Source organism: Chionomys nivalis, chromosome 9 (genome assembly GCF_950005125.1).
Source record: "Chionomys nivalis chromosome 9, mChiNiv1.1, whole genome shotgun sequence".
In the NCBI taxonomy this organism is placed as follows: domain Eukaryota; kingdom Metazoa; phylum Chordata; class Mammalia; order Rodentia; family Cricetidae; genus Chionomys; species Chionomys nivalis.
In genome coordinates this window covers 42,958,810-42,977,621 of record NC_080094.1, presented here as the reverse complement: position 1 = coordinate 42,977,621, position 18,812 = coordinate 42,958,810, and the positions used below count along the sequence as shown (strand labels likewise).

The 18,812-nt window shown below is 44.9% G+C and overlaps 1 protein-coding gene across 7 annotated transcripts in view; it reads right to left on the bottom strand.

The window, feature by feature from the left end:
* Positions 1 to 579: 579 nt before the first annotated feature.
* Slc23a2 (solute carrier family 23 member 2) overlaps positions 580 to 18,812 on the bottom strand; it is a 107,836-nt gene continuing 89,603 nt past the window's right edge. For all 7 annotated transcript variants that reach the window (XM_057780508.1, XM_057780507.1, XM_057780502.1 and 4 more), the window contains 6 exons: positions 16,449 to 16,596; positions 14,917 to 15,022; positions 10,187 to 10,316; positions 8,744 to 8,881; positions 6,200 to 6,295; positions 580 to 5,108 (listed from right to left, as the gene is read on the bottom strand). In XM_057780508.1, the coding sequence (XP_057636491.1) occupies positions 4,876 to 5,108; positions 6,200 to 6,295; positions 8,744 to 8,881; positions 10,187 to 10,316; positions 14,917 to 15,022; positions 16,449 to 16,596 (851 nt within the window). In that variant the 3' untranslated portion in view covers positions 580 to 4,875. The remainder of the gene's footprint in view (positions 5,109 to 6,199; positions 6,296 to 8,743; positions 8,882 to 10,186; positions 10,317 to 14,916; positions 15,023 to 16,448; positions 16,597 to 18,812) is intronic.

Here is an 18,812-nt window from a genome sequence, read left to right as displayed (position 1 = left end):
CTTCCAGGAGTATGGCGCCAGATTGGGCCTGCTGAAGCACCCCACCTTGTGGACGAAGCAACCACTGGGTTGTTGGCCTCTCCAGTGAGAAGCAGCCACAGCAGGGCTCTAACTACTGAGCCACCCAGCCTCAAGGACAGAGCAACTACCTGGCTCTCAGCCTCTCAGGCATGATTCAGCTGTTGTTATTATTTTAATTAAGCTGACTTAAATTCATACACATACATATTTCAAATATATAATAAATACAGTTTTTTCCATCCGATTGGTTCTGCTCCTTAAGAACCTTAAAGCACGGAGCTGGAGAGATGGCTCAGCGGTTAAGAGTACTCACTGGCTGCTCTTCCAGGTCCTGAGTTCAATTCCCAGCAACCAAACTGTGGCTCAAAACCATCTGTAATGAAATCTAGTGCTCACTTCTGGCGTGCAGGCAGAACACTGTATGCATAATTAAAAAAAAAAACACAACCTCCCCCCAAAAAACAACAATAACAAGAAAAACGAACCCTTAAAACATGGGGCTCTTAATTGAATTCCAGCCAAAGAAAGAGGCACACGACAGCAGAACTACATCCAGGAGCTTTTATTTGTACGGAACAGTTTTAAAAATACAGAATAAAATAGCTTTATCTCTACTATTATTCACAACATCTGGTCCAAATATTACATATTTTTAAAATACTTAAACGTTTAATGAAGCCATGTTAGAAAAACAATATGAAAATTCTTTTTAAAAACTCCATAAAAGAATTACACATCTCAAAAAACAACCCCACCCCAAATACCCTCAGTATGCAAAATAAAAATAAAAAAAAAAAAAAAAACCCAGAGAGATATATAGGTAAAGTCAGTCACAAAACTCAAATAAAATAGAGGCATCTCTACTGTTCTAAGGACAGTCAGAAACTGATGAACATGTCAAATCAAAGTTGTTAGGAACGGACAGAAGAGGATGTCCACTGAGCTGTCAGATGCGTCAAACAGTAATGTTGGTATGAATGCTCTAAACACCAGGAAACACACAGCAACCTGAGAATGCTGGGTATAGAGTAGTGACAAGGCAGTCAACCTACTAGAAGGATGCGGAGGTCGATGAGGCTGCCGAAAAGGGATCCCCAGCACTACTGTGCTTTGGGTTCCATGGATGAAAAGTTGAATGCTGGCATGTAAGGGACCTTCTTGCACTACTGGGGTTCTGACTGTAGAAGAGTGCAAAGTAGAAGATGTCCTATTCTGTGCCCAAATCTTAAGGGACTGAGAATAAAGTACGGTATGTGAAACCCTGATCCAAGAGATGGTTTCCTGGAGACCAGAGCTCTGTGAAAGCTCAGGCCTAGCTGTACATAACCCAGTGTGCAGCGGACAAGCTTGGGTATGCACAGCTGGCATCCTCAACAACTGGGTAATTAGGTCCCTCACTAAAAGCCATGCCAAGCCTGATACCAACAGCCAAATGTCTATCCCAAGCACGGCCGTCTGCAGGATGCTGCCTCTCTTCCAGTCAGATGGGCTCTAAACTGAGGCTTCATCTCTGGGCACTGGTATGACTAATGATTAAACCTGCCGACTTTAAGTCTAAGTTGCTAATATCAGTGTCTCAGCAGGGACATGAATGAAAGAATTGACAGTTTAGATCCTGATCATAAAATGCACACATGGGTAAATAAAGTATACACACATACTAGAGGTTCATCAATGGAGAAATTCTATCAGCACATGACATTGTCATGAAAATTATATCATTCCCTCCCTGGAAAACTGTGACTATTATCCTGGGCAGAAATGTTATTTTACTATATGGAAATACTGTGATATTCATGCATAAATCAAGCTGTCATCATGAAAGTCAGTATTCTACAGTATAAAGTAAATCCTGCATGTGAATTTGTCACAGTGGAGACGGGACACCAGTAGGCCCCACAATACTTCCTCCAGCTGGCCTAGAAAAGCCGCCTCTCTTGCCTCGATCAATCCCAATAAATGTTAACACTGGGAACCCTCTTAAAGATTCTGATCCAGGTGGTGGTAGAACACGCCTTTAATCCCAGCACTCGGGAGGCAAACAGAGACAGGTGAATCTCTGAGTTCGAGGCCAGCCTGGTCTACAGTGGGAGTTGTTCCAGGACAGGCTCCAAAGCTATAGGGAAACCCTGTCTCAAAAAACAAAGCAAAACAAAACAAAAAGATTCTGAGCATAAACATCTCAGTCCCAGTGAATCAAGGTTTAACTCATAAATGAAAATCACTTTACAGAGATTAGTGCCATTTCCCACTGCCTTCCAACTGGGTCTCCGGCACAAGGAGCCAGACAGTACTGTCCTTGTTCTCACATTCTGCTTTCTGTGCTGACACAAATGTTGGCTCTTGGGTGGAAGCAAATGTTCACCGAGAGACCTAGAGGTGGAATGCCCGGTAAGGATGCTCACATCTGAAATACTTTTGAACCGCCCATTGGCATACAAAACACAGCAAGTCTCAGCAGAAGATAAGCTGGACACAAGACCTAGCAGACAGACCACACATGGCCACCATGTCCTCCTAAAACTCCCCTCTAGGCACACATTTTCTCTATGTTCTGGGAGACTACAGGCTGCATGGAAAAACCTTACTAGTAGTCACAGGGTGCCAATCACTCATAGTGCAGAAAGTGCACAACTCCATGGAGGCGTCTGATTGGGTTGTTCTCTTTCCTCCCACATCCTGCCCCTTCCTTCCAAAAATATCAAAAGTTGGCTCTGAAAAAGCACAAAGAGGAAACCCTGCTTCCAATGGAGATGTTGGCATAGAACTTCCCTGATCATATATACTTGGTGAGCCCATGTCCAAGTCTGATAGTGACCAGAGCAAAATGTAGCCAAATGGGAAGACTTGGGGAGGCCCTCAGCAGAACAGGTGCAGCAGGCAGGATCGCCAACCGTTCTCACGCTTCTGTGTGGACTCCCACTCCTGCTCACAGCTGCAAATCTCAGGAGCTTCCAAACAGAAGCTGGATAAACTAAGCAGAACACAAATTGAGGCAACAGTGAAGGCAGAGCAGGAGAGCTGTCAGCCACACACGCTTGCTAAGGAAGGGGGACAAAGGCTACTCACCAATGTGCTTCCATAGCACTAATTACTTTTGTGTAGACATTTAGAAAACATACAAAACTAAATGCAATCAGAAGCCCAGTTCTTTACTTAATCTGGAGTAAGATTTTGGCAAAACAATACAGTGGCTCTGAGGTGAGGTGTTATTGAAACCCAAAACTCTCATGGGTCATGAGGGCTGCAGGGACAAAAACAAAGACCTGGCAATATGGTGATACTGAACCAGCCTGGGGGCTGGGGCAGAGAAACACAGAGGGCCACTCAGAATCACACCTTGCTAAGAAAAGCAGGAATGCCCACTGCCATGAACGATTCAGCCAGGTCCATAGCCACATAAGAGGTACAATCTCATGAAGCAAGGCTTTTCTCTTGGCTTGAAAACCAAAGACAAATTCAATACAAGTCACTTGTCAGCAAGAATTTGTGTCCTAGCTTAGAACACTTCATAGATGGCACCCGGTAGCTGTTTTTCTTACTGTCTTCTGCAACAAATTACACTGGCATTTGGCTAAGGGATCAAATCCTCCCTCTGCAAGGATCAAGATCCAATGGACCAGTGACCTGACAACCCACACAAAGTCTTAAGTCAAATCTACCAGCAATGACTTGCAACAGAAGGAAATGGCACATTCCATATGGTGATGCTGTATTACTGTCCCAGGTTCCCTTCTTCACCAAACAAATTCACATGTAACTTGACCCATGTTTCTGGGTTCTGGTCCAGTAGTCAGTTGTGATAAATAGATTAGACATTACAGTATTTACATTTTCATGGTATCGAGCAGTACAAAACACACCCACAACAATGGTCACTGGCCTTCAACAGCCATTCCAAGAAGCTTCCCTGATGGTACCCACAGCTTTACAAACGCTGGTTCTTTTCTTAATGGGGTAAGGGGTAAAGAACAAGGAATAGGATGCAAGGTTAGAAGTTCACATGGAAAAACACTGGTTTCAAAAATCCACTATAGTCATAACATTAAATAGGAATAAAACACACACAACAGTTCAGGATAGCAGAGCCAAGACACCCATGGACTTATCTGTGGGCACTCTATACCCGTCATGCCAGCCATCAGTGAAAATGCCAAATAGGTTGTCTCAGTCAGTAAAACAGACTAGTGTGCACTGTGCTGACCTGGATGGGGCCAGAGTGGTCAGGAATGCCATTGACTCAGGACCTTTCCATTCCTGTCAATCTCCTAGACAGAGTGCCACCCAGCCAGGCACAGCTACACAGACCTTATGCACACTCACATCTGGGCACATGGCAGTCATGTCACTACTTTCAGTCAGGTCAATAGACTCCTGGGTTTTGGGGACAACATCATCACTCTGACCACAAAGTAAGGACATTGGTGGCCCCTTGGCCAGAGGAGGTCTCTGCAGGGCTCAGGTCAAGTAAAGAGTTGGACATAGTGTTTAGAAGCAGAAACCCCTGGGCCTTGAAGTGGCTTGCAGGAAAGAGCACTGGAAGTCTGCACAGCAGGGAACTGAAAGCAGGACCACTATGGAGTCCAGATGCCCATTCCAGCAGCAGGACTGTGATTTCAAGTTCAGTGACCAAGGCCAGCAATGGACATGGAAAGGGTAAGGGACCAATAAGGAGAGAAGTGAGACACCATACTGGACACAATCACTACCCACAACAGAAGAGTGATGTGCAACCTGTCTTAGCTCTGAGGTGCAGGATGCCAAAGTAGATATACAAACATATATCTTCTTGTTACTCAGGAAGGGACTACAGATCATGCCTCACTGTGGCCAGGCCACAGGGCACAGCAAAGGCTATACCGTGGCCTGAGAGTCTTTGTCTGAACTCCGGCTGTTCTCACTCTTCCCAAAGCCTTTCCATGTGTAGCCTACAAAGGTCGGGCTAATGGGCAGGTAGCTGAAGCATCTGTATTTTTTAATAATGTTCATGCCAAATGGCAAATTGTAGGACTCCATGCCATCAAGGGACTTGCTCCCTTTGCTCACACCCTTCTTCCACTTCTTGATTCCTCTTTCCTCTGGGGTACCTGCTCCACACAGAGAGAAACACAAAAAGAATACTTAATTCCCTTAGAAATGAGGATTGTTAGACAGACACACACACCCCATTCTAGAAATCAGACCTGCCCAATGACAGCAACAGAAAACCTGAGAAGCTGAAGATGATTAGTCCCCAGGGGATCACTAACCCTCTTTGTTCCTTGTATTCCACAGTCAAGGGACTTTGTACTTCATGTCCTCCCTGTCCTTTGACAGGACTCATAATTTTCACTGTGGAAGTATGACCCAGGCACGTGACTGCTTTCCTGGGTATCATATTGATCCAGTCTCCCGCCTGGCTGTCTAGTCACCTCACCACACCCTCTTCAAAATCTTCTATGAAATGTGATGCAAAAGCTGCCTCTCTAAAACACCAGCATAAACTATAACACCTGCCTCCTAGAGACACTGCACTCATCGAAGCTCTTCCTGTTTCGCTGCAGTTTGATGTGGGGATAGGAGGTGCACTGGTCTTGTTCTTGAGCTTGAAGTTTTTAAGATTTCCCCTTAAAACAATCCACCACTAAAATGTCTCATTCACAAGATTTCTGGGGAGCCCATGGCAGACACACCAGACAGATGGATTGTCTCACCTGTCCTTGAAGGCAGCATTTGACAATAGTACAGCAGCCATCTCTAAGAGACCTACCAGAAGCTCAGGACTGTGCAAAGGAGTCCATAAAAGCCCATCTCAGGCTCCAGGCTCAAGTTGAGAAGGGAGACAGAGTCCCAGGGCGTACCCGAGCACCCCTCTGCCTTCTCAGCATATGCAGGATGGTGTGCTGTTCTTAACGGTCATTTGGATGGAGTGTCATCTCAGCTACTTTAGAAGACAGTTTGTATCAATAATACCTTTGAACTGACTTATTCCTATGCCTACTCCTAAGACAGGGTTGGCCTCCTGGGCTTGAGGGACCCCCTCCTGCAGACTTGTGAGTAGTTGGTACTCACAGGCAAAGGTCAGTGAATGCTATTTGTGGTTCTTGTTTCTGTATGGCAGAGTGAGGGTGAGGGAGCTTGGGACTTGGGCTATGCTCCAGAGATGCTTGTGTATCTAGCCCTGACATACAGCACATACCTGGGATGGTGTTGTCCAAAATAAAAGCCACACAGCCTCCTACGAACATCGCAGTAGTGAGAAGTACATTCAGTACTTGATCAATTCCTGCTATACCTGGATAAGAACAGAACCACCATTAAGGGTCACCACTGTAGCCAGGGCAGGTCTGTCCTTGACTCAGAAAGAGACAGTGGACACCTCTGGAAGTCAACATAGGACCTAAACATATAAAATTCTCAGTTGTACACATGCACATACTCTTGCCAGTAACATTTAAAGTTACTATACAAACTTGCAACAATAATTCCATTGCTTCAACAATGGTGTATAGTAGATGAACTGAATAAAATAACATTAATACTATAATAAATAGTTGAGGTATTGAGGTATAGTCTATAGATGTATAAAAGATTTAGAACTAAAAATGGCTGTTATAGGGCTTGAGAGATGGCTTTGCAGTTAAGAGCACTAGCTGCTGGTCCAGAGGACCCAGGTTGTTTCCACATGGTGGTTCATCTGTAACTCCAGTTCGTAGGGATCCAGTGCTTTCTTCTGACCACCATGGGTATTGCATACATATATGATGCAGACAAACACACATACACATAAAATAAATTAAATCTTTAATAAATGGTTGTTGTAATGCTGCAAGAAATTTACAAGTGAGTAACACAGCAATTACACTATGGGGAGTGGGGGGGGGGTGTCTGTGCAAAGTCTCACTCCATAGCTTAGGCTGGCCAGGAACTCATTGTGTTCAGGCTGGGACCAAACTCATGGCAATCTTCCTGTGTCAGCCTCCTCCTGAGTGTTGGGATGACAAAAGAGCCACCAAGTCTAGTTGTTCACGCAACTTTTAAAAATGTTTTTTCTTTTTTCACCGCTGTTGCTTATTTTTTTTTGAGACAGGGTCTTTCTATGTATCCCAGGCTATCCTGAAACTCGCTATGTAAAATAGGCTGGCCTAAAATTCAGGATGCCTGTCCAGTTAATTTGAGATGGGTACGGTAGCACATGCCTGTCATCCTAGCACTTGGGAGGTGGAAGCAGAAGGATTAAATGTTCAAGGTCAGCCTTGCCTAAATGAGTTCAGTGTCAATCTGGACTACATGAAAGCCTATGTAAGAAAAAAAAACTTGAAAGAATAATCCTGAATTATTCAACTGCAAAAATAATGTATCAATAGCAACAGATATTTCTTCAGAAGGTTCCTCCTTTGCTCATTCTGCATGGCAGCAGGATTTTATTAAAATAAAAAGTAGGAGCTAAAAAGGTATTCTTTATTTAAAGATCTGTTAATTTGGTGCGTGTGTTTGCCTGCATATATGTCTGTGCACTATTTGCATGTAACATGAGATAAGAAGACTGCTTCAGATTTCCTGGAGCTGGGGTTCAGGCAATTGTAAACTTCCATACATACAGATGCTGGGAAATGAACCCAGGCCCTCTACAAGAGCCAAGAACAGCTCACAATAAGAGCTTACACCCAGGGCTTGGTGGAGAGCTGGTTCAGTGGTTAGGAACCGTTTTATTTCTCTTACATTTTATGTCTGAGTGTTCTGCATGTATACATGTGTGTCGGAAGAGGGCATCAGATCCCATTATAGATGGTTGTGAGCAACCTTATGGATGCTGGGAATTGACAGCTACTGTTCTTAACTACTGAGCCATCTCTCCAGTAGTTAGGATCACTTTGCTCTTGTAGAAAACCCAGGTTCAATTCCCAGAACCCACATGTGGCTCACAACTGTCTTCACTCCACTCCAGCTCCTGGGGATCCACAGCCTCACCTGACATTCTCGGGCATGAGGCACACACGTGATACATATACATACAGGCAGACAAACCTCATATATGATACATATACATACAGGCAGACAAACCTCATATATGATACATATACATACAGGCAGACAAAAAACTCATATGCATAAAATAAAATATAAAAAAAGAAATTAAAAAAAGAACTTATAACCACTGAGCCATCCATCTTTCCAGGACCTAAATAAGTATTCTTGAATTGAAAATAGAAAGACATATCAAAGTCTGTGAAGTTGAGTTTTAAGGAATTACACAACTTAATACATCATGAGTCTGTAAAATCAAAAGTTTTACAGAGCCAATGGAGAGGTAATCATTAAAAAATGAGACCTCAGGGGCTGGTGAGATGACAATTCATTGGGCAAGGCATGTTTGGTTTCTAGCATGGTGCCTTTCAAGAAGGTGCCTTGAATCTTCTACTTCTCTGATCTAGGCTTCTGCCTCTGCATGCTCCCAGTGTACACACATGCAGAGAAAAATTCATACACACAAAATAAAACAAAAAGTAAGCCCTTGGCACCCATACCAAGTGTTCACCTGGGGACTGCTGATCTGAAGACACCCCATAATAATGTCTGTGAGTGGCCCTGGTGGTTTCCAGAGAAATAACCAGAATAAGACTCAGAAGGAAGCAACATGCACCTGAGGTTCCAAGGTCTCTTCCAACTACAAGAGCTATTTGGGAATCTATGGCAGAACTCCCAACTGCCCTACCCAAGATTCAAGGCCTCTTTCTCCTACCTGTGACCAGAGGGTTTTGTCTGAGGTAACTGGGAAGAACAAGCCCGAAGAATATGGAGAATCCAAGCACAAACAGGTTCCGGGAAGAATTCAAATCAATGAACTGCAGGTTAGAGAGGCCAACGGCTGTGATCATTCCTGGAGAGAAAAGCGTCAGAACACAGTTCCAGAGTTTACCAACTACGACACGCTGACAGGCTATCCCAGAGGCTGAGGACAGGCTCCCTGATGTCCTTTCTCTGTCCATCAGAAATCAGCTTGGAGACCAGTGCAGTACCAGAAAGGGAAGGTCCAGGGCTAGCATAACCACCCGTATCTGACCCGGATGACAGCATCACACATAAGCTTCACACTACATTTTCTTTAAATCAAGTAGACAAGTTTTAATTTTTTTAACTTTATGTATGTAAGTATTTTGCTTGCATTTATGACTGAATGAAGTGTGAGCCCAGTGCTCATGGAGACCAGAAGTCATTGTCAGATGCCCTGTAACTGGAGTTGTGACTGACCATATGAGGGCTAGGAACTGAACCTAGGTCCTCTTCAAGGGCAGCCAGTGCTCTAACTGCTGAGTCATCTCTTACTCTCCCTTTTTAAGAATTTTGATTAAACCCACACTAGAAATCTGGGGCATGTCCACAATGACTGTATCTGAGTGGTACAGAGCAAACCCAAAGTCGCATAGTGAAAGTGATCAAATTTAAAGGGTTCATCTATAGGGGGAATATCTGAGTTAAATCAATTAGAAAATCTAAAGAGACTAGATTTTTTACCTTAATTTTCATAACATAATTACTTCTATCTTTAACACACATTTGGCTTGGACACTGATGCAAATTCCTAGCTTTTTGAAGCAGTGTCTTTTTTTTTTTTTTTCCCCTTAAGTCAGGGTTTCTCTGTGCAACAGCCCTGGCTGTCCTGAAACTCCTAGCTGTGCAGACCAGGCTGGCCTCGAACTCACAGAGATCCCACTGCCTCTGCCTCCCGAGTGCTGGGGTTAAAGGCACATGTCACCACTGCCCAATGAAGCATTACCTTTTACAATTTAAAATGAAATTGTTAGATTTACTGCTAGATCTTATTTGTGAAAACATCCCCATTAAAAATTAGCCCGTGTGTATTGTGTGATTTTTACCCATGTTAAGATGACTATTTTTGGTGGAGTTGAAATCCTGTTTTCAGTCTGCATTTGTGTAGCTCAGTGCTTTGTTAGAAGCTAAGTGTTTTCAGAAAAGTATGTTCTGCATGTACTTTTAGGTACACATTTTGAGGGCTGCATTATTTTTGTGTAAAACGCACTGAATCCAGGGAAATCTGGGGATTGAAGCCTGTATATAAAAGCCTGTGTGTTTGATTTTAAACAGCCTGATTTTAAAAAGAATCGGCCAGTGTGAAGAACGGTTGGTGATGGTTGGCCTCTGCACCAGGGGAGTGGACTCTTACCAAAGAGCGTGCAGAAGAGGGCTCCGAGCACGGGATCTGGGAGGGATGCGAACAAGGCACTGAACTTGCCAACCATGCCCAAGCCCAGCATGAGTGCTGCGCCATACTGGATCACTCGGCGGCTGCCAACCTGTGGGCACAACAGTTGCAGATTACCTGCCATTCCCCAACCCAGACTGGCAGCCCGGGGCAAACGTGATGGTGTCCTGGGCAGAACCCAGAGTTCTTTCAGTTAGCAGTGTCTAGTCCTCAATACATTACTATAGAGACAACCCAAGAACCCCACTAGTCCTTGCTCCATTCTTCTCTCCACACCTCAGTTCACTGATGCAGCTGTGGAAAGGTGACCCCAGGGGTCAGGAGTTGGAGATAAAATTGCTTACCCATGCCCTAGATGTAGTCACTTTTGTTCGTGGGCTTTGGCTGGGATGACCTCCTGGGCTGGAGTCGTGGGTGCAGCAGCTACACTACACATTCTGTTCCTGCTTCTCTCCCAGTTTTCCCATGTGACTTTTCACCAAGGCAATCCCCACAGAAGTCCTTGTGGCTCCATCCATTTTCCCCAAGTCAGATAAACATTCCACTACCATTTGTAGAAGCACCTCCCCCTCACAGTGTCTTGCCATAAAAAGGTGGTAAAGTGAGGGGCCTACCAATGGGGAATTCTGGAGCCTCGCTGCTGGTCTGCGTGTCCACTGTACCTCTGACTGAATGACTTGATAATGCATCTCCTCTGGCTCCCAGGCTCCTTACTCTACTATGGATAAACTGTGGTTTTGCCTTAAGGATCAAAGAACATGTCGCGGCTAAAGCAAAGTCAATCACGTCTGGCCTGCGCACAGATAGGTGACAGTCCCTCCTCCTAGGTTTGCTGCCTCTGGATCCTTCCTTTGCTCTCTGTCATTGAGTTAACTTTCTAGACACTGCCAGTTCCTTGTTAAAATATTGTTGATTAGTAAACAATCTACGTCTTTGAAGGCGATGGCTCACTTCTATAACCCCAGCACTCAGAGGGTGAGGCAGCAGACTGGGCTAGTGAGGGACACAGGATGGGTGGAGCAGGGAAAGGAAGAAAGAAGGTAAAAAGAAAACAAAAAGTGCCTGCCAAGGGGAACATAGTCACAGATGATATGCAACCTCCATTGCCCCAATGTAGCCTCTACTAGGACCAAAGGACAGGTAAACAGCGGAAAAGATCATACAAATTGCAGGCTCAATCAAGAGGGATTGACTTATTGATCCCACGAGAAGGAAGCCTCCCATCTGCAGTAAACATCTTTGAGCATCTAAGGTACGCTCGTTTGTTAGACTGGGGATGGACGGACATGAAGATGAGTTTTAAGTCACAGCCCCATGATAAAATTGCACTGTTCTGCTATGTGGGAGCCCAGGAGGAAAGGGGGAAAAATGAGTTGGGGAGAGTTGTTGGATGTTCTGCGAAGTTGAGTAAGATTTCCCTGAAGGAGAGTTGACAGGCAGAGGGACCATTCAGTGTGAAGGCTCCCAGCAGGAATGGGTAGACCCCTACCAGATGGGAAAGGCCACAGTGGTCCAGGGATGCCCACAACAATAGAGCTTAATAACCAAGCAGCAACTAAGCCACTCTTCTGTTCATGAATAGTACCTGAACAACTACAGATTTTTTGGATCTTCTTTGTTTTGTTTTGTTTTGATTGTTTCTCTGTGTAACTCTCACTGTCCTCTAACTCAGAGATCTATCTGCTTCTTCTGCCTCTGAGTGCTGGGATTAAAGGTATGTACCACCATGCCTAGCTTGTCTTGTTTTTTGAGATGGGATCTTGGTAATGCAGACCAGGCTGGCCTGGAACCTACTCTATTGCCCAGGCTCATGGTTTTCCTGCCTCTGCCTCCTGAATACTTGGCTCATAAACATGTATGTCTATGTCCAGTTTATCCTCGCTGCCAACTGCCCTAAGATCCTGCCCTCCTGTTACCTGCTAGTTACACCAGACCTTTAAGACTCCTCTTATTCTGCCCATTCCCTGGCACCTCTTCCATACCTCCTTGCTTCTTCCTTCATGACCATCAAAAAGTCAAATTTGTATTCCTGGCTTTTCCCAGGTCTTCAATAGCATGTTACCAGAGAAATGATCTTTCCTAGATACCATCTCTAAAAGATACTATATTTGGACTTGAGAAATGGTTCAGCAGTTAAGAACACTACTGTTCTCTCCAGGACCCATGTTCAGCTCCCAGCACCCACATGATAGCACACAACCAACTTAAATTACAGTTTTGGGAATCCAATGCCCTTTTTTGACTTCTAGGGTCAGAATCGGGCACATATATATGTAATAGAAACTAACACTGACACATGAAAAAAATGTAATCTGGGGTGGGCAGACTATATTTAGGAAGACCATGTTACTCTGTTCCTAGAAATAAACCAAGTGGCAAACAATTTTTAAGTGACCATATCTGTAACATAGCTGGCGCCTGGAACCAGCTATGCCAGAAAGACATGCTAAACTGATAATCAAGTGATCAATTCTAACATCTTACAAGCTACCTTTATAGACCAGGGCACAGAGACCAAAGGAGCTACCTGCTGTCACCATGTTGAGAAAAAGTGATGGGGGCCAGAGCAGCCAATCCCCGGTGTCTGTCCTGTTGCCTTCTCTGTGGGACAGGTGTACTACACTCAGCAGAGGCAGAGTAGGTAACTCAACTCTGGTGAGGTTAGGAATTCCAAGTCCAAGGAATGCAGTGACTGGATAGATGCAGCTATCAGCAGAACTGCCCGAAAATGGGGGACAGACTACCCTCCTTTCAATCCAAGCATGGTTCAATGGCTCAGCCCTGTCTGTCCAGGAGACTGCGACAGTGGCAGTGTTTTCTGAATGTGCTGTCCTCTGCCAGTCACTGAGCATGTGCAATGAGAGTCTTGAAATATGGCCAACGAGACTGGGCAAGTAAAATCTTAATATGAACCTATTTAAGTATATACAGCTACATGTGCTCCTGACTGCCGTGTCAAGACAGATGGATCTAGAACTTAGGGGCTGGGCTCAACTCACAAAATTACAGGACTAGGGTCACACACAGACATTTCTGCTCCAAGTCCCAGCTCCCTGCTCTAAAGCGGATGTAGACTAGGGACTCAACAGTGAGTGTCTTGAATGGATACAGTTCTTGCCTTGAGAAATGGCTCCAAAGACTGGGAACAAAGGGATTCAGAGCAACATAAATTAGCTCATGATTAGTGTTGGTGAGTTGAAGAGATAGCCCGGTGCTTAACAGTTCATATTGTTCTTCCAGCACCCATAGTTAGAGGCTCACAACTGCTTATAGCTTAGCACCAAGGGTATCTGACTCTATCTTCTGGCCTTGTGGGAACTGCACTCATGTGTACATTTTCCCCCTGCACAACTAAAATAAACAAACAAATAAGTGCTGTTGGGGTGCCATTTCAGAGAAGGCTTATATCACTCAAATGCCATTCATTCCCTGGGCCTGTAAAGGGTACTTGCTTCCTTTCAGTGACCTTAGCTATGTATCTGTAGAGGTACAGAAGGAGGGTGCTTGATAAACACGAAGTCCCTAGGAGTTTTACAGCCTCCCTGTTTGGAGCTAGTTATTTGCCCATGGGCAGATGCTAAGGGGTTACTGGTTAATACCCACTTTGTGCCCATCAAACCCTTCCTTCAGCTCCTTGGTCTCCACATTGTTGTCTACTGTAGGCAGCACTTGGACTCCAGCAACAACACTGAAGGAAGTTCCCATACAGTCTCCCTCCCTCCATACCATGTGTTGGGAGAATGGGCAGTAGATGGTGCCATTGGTCCACCTGAAGTTGAGCTTATACTGGCCCTGCCTCAAGGGGAAGATCAGCAGGTCGGGTGTGCTCCCTACATCTCAACACTGCTCCCTCTCACCTGGATTTGTAACCAAGATGAGTGAAACTTAATACTGGGTTTCTTTTTATCTGGTTATAGAATCTTGCATGAGGCTAGGGGGTCAAACAGGTCTAGAAGGCTTCCGGATTGGGTTCTTAGGTAAGGAGTCCTGTGACTCATGCAGGCTATAAAGAAAAGGGAACCAGTCTCAACAGTCTCTAGTTACACAACATTCAATGGCTGCTGGGCCAGCCGCACTCCTCAACATCCTGGCAAGCAGCACTGTTTGCCTATGGCAACTAGAACATGAAGTTTAATTGCCCGTAATAAATCTGACAGGTCAGGAGCAGACTTTCTCACAGAAGCTGGGTTTTGGGGTGGGACAACTGTACGCTTACATGTCACTATCTAGGGTTGAGTGGGGAGGACTCTGATCCAGGCTCTGCTTCACCGTAACTCCACAGATTTCACTAAGAAGGGCTCTGATCCAGAGGCCTGAGACTTATTACTGTGATAGATGGTTTCTGTAGAGACAGGCATCTCTCATCCAACATGCCCTGCTGAACTGAGGGTCTTCCCTCGTTAGGATGTAATCTCCAACTTTCTTTCTCATCAGGCACTCCAAAGTGCTTAGAGCAGAGGCCTGACACAGGCAGGGGCTTAGTCAACATCTGGAGGCAGCAGGAAGCCACAATTAAACCCAGATGCCTCTTACCCAGGGCGGCCAAGTGAGGTGAGGTCTCCTAACAGGCACTCTGAAGCTAGTCCAAGAGGGGGAAGGAGGTGGGGAAGGAAGATCACAATGGAAAGGTCACAGGTCAAACCCATCAATGAAATGGACAGACAGCCATTTAACTAGGAAAACATTTGTACCTTTGTAATTCCCAAAACTCCAATATTGGGACTGGAGGATGTGGAGCCATTCCCAGTACCAAATATGCCATCGAGAACACAGGAAAGACCCTCCACAAAAATACCCCTAAAAGAAAAGAAACGGGAAAAAGAGAAACAGTCACTCATGGGAAACTTTGAAACCAGCTCTTAACGTTTGAAGCCTACAAGAATGATGCCCCGCCGGGCAGTGGTGGTGCACGCCTTTAATCCCAGCACTCGGGAGGCAGAGGCAGGCGGATCTCTGTGAGTTCGAGACCAGCTTGGTCTACAAGAGCTAGTTCCAGGACAGGCTCCAAAACCACAGAGAAACTGTCTCGAAAAAAAAGAATGATGCCCCTTGAGAGGGGTGGGGGTGTTAAGTGGGACAGTGTGTGGACTCTCAGGTTCCGTCTCTGACAGGCTGAGGACAACCCCCCATATGCTCAGCAACTCTAAGAAGGCTATTTCCACATTGCCCACTAGACACAAGTACTTTAAAATAATTTCAATAAAATCAAACTACTGAATCTAAGAGACGTGTGGGCTGTGCTTAGAAGTAAAGCATACCAATTTGATTCTTTGCTATTAAGATAGTTCCATCAGGAAGAAATACTTTGTAAGTTTGTACATTTTGTCGAAGGTCGGGGGGGAGTAGGATTTCTCTGTATAACCGCCCTGGCTGTCCTGGAACCTTTTTTGTAGATGGGGGTGACCACCTTGTAGAGCAGGCCACCTGCCTCTGCCTCCCAAGTTCTGGGGCTAAAGGAGTGCAGCGTGACCACCTGGCTTTGAATCTTTTTATGAAAAACTGACGAGCGGTCTCATCATGTGAAACAGCTCTGCTGGAGGGCTGTGAAAGCCTCAAAGAATCCACCCAAAAGAGTCCATGCCAGTCATGCTGACTCATGTTGGAGGAGCAACAACAGGGAGGGTGGCTTGTGCTCCTTTCTCCATGTCTTCCTTAGAAACAATCTCTTAATGACTTCCAGAAGCTAAAGAGGTGCAAACCCCACAGCTCATGGGGGACACTCATTTAAAATTCTGGATCTTGGTTTTTGCCTCCCCAGAGCTGTTCTTGTCTAGTTTTGTGATCCATGACTGTGAACAGATTACCTCAAAAGGCAACTGACATAAATCCACCGACAGACCTACAGCGGTTACTATCTGATGCAAGAAAAATGTCGTGCTACCTGCCTGACTATGAAGAAACACTTTTCTTCAACTCAGAAATAAGTTCTTAGGACTAGGGGTCCTGAGAAAACAAGACAACACATAATAAAACCAAGCAGAGAACGGAAACAGGTGGTGCCCATTTCACACTGAGAAGAGATGCATCCACTCTTACAGAAGTCGGGGAGACTGGAAGGAGGGAACGTAGAATGCTGCTCTGTGCCATGGGTGAGACAGCCAGGGCATTGAGGGCAGTGACTTGGCCAAAGATAGACAACCAATTATGATTTGACTGCTGTCATCGGAAGCTCTCAGTTTTTACCACTAGACTAGATGAGCATGTCTTCTTGAGCATGTCTTACCTGTTGATTGCATGGACAGGAGGTGGTGGGGCGCAGGAGAGCCTGGCACAGGCATAGTAATCACCGATGGACTCAATGATACTGGCTACGACAGCACTGAGCATGCCAATGACACCAGCTGCAGAGACGGTGGGCATCCCCCACTGAACTGAGAAGAGAAAACAACCATGAAAGATGTGCACACTTGCCTCTAGGGGCTGGCAAGGTTTCAAGAACCTCGGGGAACTCTGTAAGATCTGTGCAGGATTCTCAAGCTCTTGCAAACCATTTGCTTTTAAATCTTAAATCACAGCAGATGTCTGGGAAGGTTATTGAGCAGGGGTCTCAGTGAGGGTTGCCCTCCGCATCTTTACTTGAGAAAGCCGTCACTAGACTGGAAGAGGTGGGGGATTCTCTTTCCCAAAGTCATGTTCCTAGTATACACTAAAGTGTAATTCAACAATGCCTGCTATGGTGAGACATAAATTTGCTTTGCTTTGTTTGTTTGAGACAGTGTCCCAGGATGGCCTAGTATTAACTAGACAGCCCTGACAGGCCTCAAACTCATGGCAAGTCTCCTGCATCTGTTTCCAGAGAGTGAGTTACAGGGCTGGGATTACATTCCTGGCTTGGAATAGGAATTTGTATCAGGGATTCAGAGCACAGCTGTAGACACCATGGTACAAAGTAGTGGCATCAAATGAAAAGTCCCAGCTACTCAAGTACACCACTGAGTAAATGTGACCCACCATCAGGTTTGTTAACTTTTATTTCAGAAAGCAAACAAAATTCCCATTGTAATTTCATCTGAGTATCCGCATTTGCTTAATTCTTATTAGACATTTTTCTCTCCTTGATAAAGGCACATGCCCTTCTTCCTTGAACCATTAGGAATAGTAACCCAGATGCCACACAGAGGGAAAATCTGAAACACGGTTCTGGGGCAGGAACCTGCCCTGTAGCTCTGGGCACTCTGAGACTAACAGTGTGATGGTTCAAGTTCAAATGAAGACAGGCCTTCAAAGCAGGATGTACAAACAAGGCTGGAAAGTGAGAAGAGCAATCCTGCCTGGGGCTGTCTTGCCCTGGGAGCCAGCAGAGGAGGCAGACACAGCTGGAGCAAGAGGTGCAAGGTGTCAATTCCAGAAGAGTGTAAAATCCCCAGAAGGGGTGTCACAGGCTGTACACTGGCAGCCCACACTTTCTCTCAGGGTTGGTTCAAGGACGTTCTTTATCTTAGAACAAGCTTTTTTTTGTTACAGTATATAGACTGTAGTATGATGGTTTCCCTTGAAGAAATCTTCCCTTCCATGATTTTGAGGGAAGATTTCCTATTATATTCTACATGTTCAGTTGAATATTCCTAATTTAAAAATATAAAATGTTCCAAAATCTGGAATTTTTTTAGAACATGATACTACAAGTGGAAAATTCCAAACCTAACCCTATGTGCTACACTACAGTCAAAATGCAGGTACATGGGGGGCTGGAGAAGGCTTGGGGGTGAGAGCACTGGCTGTGCTTTAAGAGGACCTGGGTTCAATTCTGAGCACCCAGATGACAGCTCACAAATATCTGTAATTTCAGTTCCTGAGGATCCAACACCCTCTTCTGGCCTCCATAGACACTAGGCAGGACAATAATGTACAGATATACTTGCATGCAAAGCACCCATACAACATTAAAAATAAAATGTACTATTCCAAAAAGAAAATAAATTCCCTTCAAGTTGTGTGTCAGGTGGGTGAAATGCAGATGGCCTTCATGCTTAGACCCTGCCTCACTGTACTGGGGATACAGTATGTACAGATTCCTAGTCCAAAGCTCTGAATCTAAGATGCTCGGGCCCATCATTTTGAAAAATGGGAATACTTAACCTGTACCACTTTTCATGAAATACATTTTCAATTTCTCAGTCTCTGCTTTGCTTTTTTGCTTTTTACCTGAAGTCTGATTTCTAAAAATCCTTTATATCAACATTTAAGCTTTAAATATTTAAGTTTCTAGAGACCTACTTTTATTTTATGCATACTATGTATACAAGAGTTTTATCAGCATGTATGACCATGCACCATGTGTATGCAGTGCGCACAAGCACCCTTTAAGAGGGCATCAGATCCCCTGGAACTGGAGTTATAGATGGTTTGTGAACCACCATGTGAGTGCTGGGAAGAGAAGCCAGGTCCTCTGGAAGAGCTCTCAATCACTGAGCCCTCTCTTTTAACTCATTTGTCTCTTTCCAGTCTGTGCACACATTCCTACACACATACACACACACACAACTAAGTTCTGGAACTTTGTTTACTAATTTGTTTTGAGTCCGTGTATGTGGTCTCAAACCAGTCATGCTTCTGCCTCAGCCTCCTGAAAGCTAGTATTATCTAT